The following is a 4,887-nucleotide window of genomic DNA, read 5'->3' on the forward strand; positions in this document are numbered from 1 at the left end:
CAATCTTTTTATTTAGGTGTGATTGGATCACCTAATAAGACATTTTAAATCAATTTCGGTCCACATAAATTCAAAAACGGGTTCGGGAGTCGGTTACGTATGAGGAAGGGTTAGCATCCTCACTACGCCCAAAAATTGGTACCAAATTGATTCGACGCTATCCTTATATCAAAGATTTTAAGAAGAAAGATCTTTTAAAGCATGATTCTTTAAAATGTTTGAAATAGTTTAAATTAGTAGTCACAAATCTCTCGTTTCAAAGATATGCAGTATCATACCCAGTACGATTGGATACGATCCTTTATACCTTTAAAGACAATTGATTTTTGACTTTTGAAAATTTGTACACTAAAAAAGGTTATTCAAATATTTAGTTCACCGAAAAATCATACCCAGTACGATTGAGTACCATTTTCCAAATTCCCCAAATATTGAATATTACCTTATTTCTGAATTGAGAATTTGCTCAAAACGCTTTTATTTGTTTTAAAATAACAGTGAAACAACTAATATTAACCCAAAATATTGAAATTTGAATCACGATGCAACAATATAGAAAAAATCAAAATTACAAACACGGATTACTATACAAAATATTATACAGGTAAACAAAAGAACAAACTAACATAATTTAAATAATAGTGCAAAAGGCTAATAATCAATATAAAACAATAATACATGAAATAACATGAAAACTAAAGCGACACATAGTACACAAAACAATTCGGAAATAATTTGAAAACTATTAAATATATGAAAACTTACAAAATGAATCAATACATGATCGGGTTTGAAAGGATGCATATATATAAAATAAAACTAAGAATATATGAATGAATATGAAAATAAATGTTGTGAAAGAAGTAATTTGGAGCTAATAACATGCAAAATATTTAAAATATATATATATCTATTTAAAGGTGATAATATACATATAATAATAAAAAAATCGATGTAAACAATATATAATGAAGATACAATAAGAATAAGGAATGAACAATATACATGAAAGATGAACAGACCAATATATAATAAAATTATATGTTCATGAAAAAAAAATTTAACTAAAAAAACAATATAAAATATCATGGAATTAAAATATAAACTATAAGATTAAATTAACTTTATCATAAGCTATATACGTAATATAAGAACATTTATACAAAATATTATATGAAATAATATGATATAGACAAACTTTACAATAATAACTTTAAAAAACGAAGTAAAATTATTAAAGTAACTAGACATATAAATAATCAAGAATTAAAAATGTATGTTAAGTGAATTTTTAAAATAATAATGAATTATACAAAGTAAAAAAAACTTAATCAAAATAATATATATGTACAGATAATAAAAAAATTTAAACTAAATATTATACAAAATGTCAAAATAATATTATATAAAAAAACACTTCAAAATAATTACATAAATAAAAACAAAGCAAAATTATTAAAAAGCTCAACACATGTATAAAAATATTAAATGAATTTTAAAACAATGAATTATACAAATAGAAAACTCAATTAAAACAGAATTAAAATAGAAGAGGTAATTTACAAAATAAAAAAAAACTATTGAAATAGAAATAATGACTAAAGCGCAATATGAGCGAATGTCCAGGGATCAAAATTGAAAATATTCCAGATCCCAAATCATAACGTTTAGGTGTGGACTGCATTGCAAAAACATGTAAATTCTATGACAAATTTAAAAAGAAATAAAGCATAAATAAGGATCAATTTGAAGGTCTACGTGAATACGAAGGGCTAGTCCCGAAATTTGACCTTTCGAAGCTAAAACATGGATCCAGTACATGGATTAGGTGTGCGCAATGATTTTACCCTTTTCTACACGGCACCTTTTTAAATTAACACAAAGTCCAGCTAAAAAAAAACTAAAACCAAACACTCAATTACTTTAACAAAATCAAAAGAAAGAAAAAAAAAACTAAACCCTCCCTATTCATTCGGCTAAAACATGAGCCTTATGCCCAGTCACCACATGCCACCGTTAAATCCGGTGATCCACCATGCGCGAAGAGAGTCTTCGACTCTGCTCATGCCATATGCGGAGACTCACTCGCTATTCAATATCAGGGAAAACAAAAGGAGTAAACCCGACCCTCTTTTGATCCGATCTCGAAGGAGTCAAGATTCCCGCAATGAACCATAGGTGAGTCCCCCTTTCCCTCTTTCGTTTCTTTTTTACATGCAAATACATAAATCAAAGAAATAGAAGCAAAATCAAAAGGAAAAACGAGATTTCAAAAATCACCTCCTGAAAATTTGTTGTACTTTTATTCAAAAAAATTGTAGATCTGTATCCCTCCCCCCGTTTACAGTATACAATTGGCTTTATATAGCCAAAATTAAATATAAAATTTACAAATTTCCCCTTCATTTGTTTGCTGTTATTCTGTTATATTATCTGTCATTTGCTGTTGTGATTTTCATTTGTTGCAGGTATGGAGCCAGCTGGCCGATGGCGCGCGTGGGACTGGCCGGAGGCAGTAGCGATGCTGGAAGCTGCTGGAAACCTGAACCTTAGGGCACGTTTGGTTCGCTGTATTGGATTAGAGGTGTATTGGAATAGAGGTGTATTGGATTAGAGTTGTAATAGCAAATCAACTGTTTGGTTAAATGTAATAGAATAGAGGCGTAATAGTAATCTTGTGTTTGGTTGAATGGAATAGAGGTGTAATAGCATAATGGAAAAAACTAAAATGACTAGAATACCCTTAGCATAAATTGGTTTAGGTAAATAATTATTGTTATTGTTATTAAATTTTAATAAGATTATTAATATCAATAATAAATAATTTAATCATATTTTAATATAATTATTATTAAATATATTATAATTAAAATATATAATTTAATAAAATTCTTAATAATCAATATTCTTATATGAATTTATATACTCATTTCCTTTTATATATTAATATACCACATTAACCAGTTTATATTTATATCAATGGCAAAAAAAATTTGGGAGAAGATTTTTGAGGACGGCTTTTGTTTGCAAATAACATCATTCATTCTGTGGGGAAAAAATTATGAATGAGCCTGCTTATTAATTACCTTTTTTATTTTGTACTGAAGTAGTTGCCACTGGTTCAAAAGTCGATATATATGTAATATTATTAAAATAATATTTTTTATTTTAATTATTTAAAAATATTTTTAATTAATGCAGTGTATATGAATATACACATTTAATTAGTTTTATTTTTAACAAAATTTTTCTAATTTATTCATTCAATTTTAATCACCTTACAATTTATTCATTGTATTATATCTACAGATCCAATTTTAATATATTGAATATTTGTTTTTTAATCAAGTTCTTTACTTGATTATATCTAATGTTCCAATTTTAAAAAATTCGAATATGTATGTGCATGCACATTTATACCAGAATACATATTGAAAGAGAGAATGTGTAAAGGGCAAATGGCTTGATACATAATAGAAGGTCAAACCAGAAGATAATTAAAATTTATTACACATCATACTCAATCAAGTGCTTTTAAGAAAGAAGTTGATTGATAACACACATGGACATGCATAAATAAATAAGCAAGGAAAGAAAAGGGAATTACTTTCTATCACTCAAAAGGTCAAAGAGTTTTCCACCATATATCTCAAAATAGCTAAGCCACAATTTAAATCTCTGACTGTGATAAACTGGCTGATGCAAGAATCTAATGAGGTCTTGTGCAGCTCTGAGAGGTAATGGTTGCATGACATCATCATCATTTGCAAGCCGAGCTAGATCGAAAGCCCTCTGTCTTGTAATGAGTTCAAGAAGCATGACACCGTAGCCAAAAACATCAGTTTTCTCTAATGACTTTCCAGTTGATAGGTATTCAGGAGCTATGTGACCAATTGTGCCACGAACAGCAGTTGTGACGTGCGTATCTTTGTAGTCCATTAATTTGGCCAACCCAAAGTCTCCGACAACTGCTTCAAATTCCTCATCCAACAATATATTTGCAGCCTTTACATCACGGTGTACAATCTTAGGGTCACAATGATCATGCAAATATGCAAGCCCCCTTGCAACTCCTAATGCAATCCGTTTCCTTACAGCCCAATCAAGTGGTGCTTGAGATCCCGGACGTTCTAGACAATGTAAAAATCAGATCAATAGATGGTCCATTGTAACAAGAGTTCAAAAAGTATTTGGCATCCACGAATTTCTAACAATTCCACTTCGATTCAAAGACAATCCACATTCACCAAGCACATGAATTTAAAAATAACAAATGTTATAATACAAGTTTCCAGTAGGTGATCAGTAGCTCAGAATATCATCTCAAACTGAAGAAGCAAAAGAGAAGATATTTGATAATTGAGGCTAACAGTAGATTTAATAATTAACAGTCAGAAAAAAATTGGCAACCTGAAGAACATACATATGATAAATGGCGCACCAAATACAGAGAGCATAGCACAAATGTGAAACATGAGACTAAAGAAATAAACGAGGAGAAAACAGCCAGTACCTCTTAAACAGGAACCTAAAGCCATCTTAGGCAATATTATAATCAGATTTTAGATCTGAGCTCAAAGGCACCTTCTTAAAAAACAGACCCAGATGTAAAAAAGCTCAGGATCAGCAATATACCAAAAAATTGGCAAATGCAAAGAAAAATACAAAGGAATATCTCAACTCCCAATCAAATATCTATATAAATACAAATAAAAGTGAAGCAGGCCTCAAAGTTAAGCACAATTAAAAGCTAATAATAATTAATAATAATAATAAAATCGAGAACAAACCTGATGGAATTGGAGCTGTAGGTGTGATAGGAGGCGGCGGAGCAGGTGGAGGATTATTCAACCGATTATTAGCAAAACTGTGAACAAAAGAAGCAGC

The 4,887-nt window shown here is 29.6% G+C and overlaps 1 protein-coding gene and 1 long non-coding RNA gene across 2 annotated transcripts; one reads left to right on the top strand and one right to left on the bottom strand.

Moving 5' to 3' along the window:
* Window positions 1-1,483: 1,483 nt before the first annotated feature.
* On the top strand, window positions 1,484-2,673 carry LOC121207754 (uncharacterized). Its single transcript, XR_005902866.1, has 2 exons — window positions 1,484-2,178; window positions 2,469-2,673. It is a non-coding gene; the product is annotated as an uncharacterized lncRNA (long non-coding RNA).
* An 841-nt stretch (window positions 2,674-3,514) lies between these two features.
* On the bottom strand, window positions 3,515-4,538 carry LOC107897783 (BRASSINOSTEROID INSENSITIVE 1-associated receptor kinase 1). Its single transcript, XM_041078613.1, has 2 exons — window positions 4,514-4,538; window positions 3,515-4,130 (listed from the first exon to the last, which is right to left on the bottom strand). Exons 1-2 carry the CDS (start codon window positions 4,536-4,538, stop codon window positions 3,604-3,606), a joined length of 552 nt encoding a protein of 183 aa, XP_040934547.1. The 3' UTR covers window positions 3,515-3,603.
* Between the last annotated feature and the right edge of the window lie 349 nt (window positions 4,539-4,887).

This window comes from Gossypium hirsutum, chromosome A10 (assembly GCF_007990345.1).
Source record: "Gossypium hirsutum isolate 1008001.06 chromosome A10, Gossypium_hirsutum_v2.1, whole genome shotgun sequence".
NCBI classification, from domain to species: Eukaryota; Viridiplantae; Streptophyta; class Magnoliopsida; order Malvales; family Malvaceae; genus Gossypium; species Gossypium hirsutum.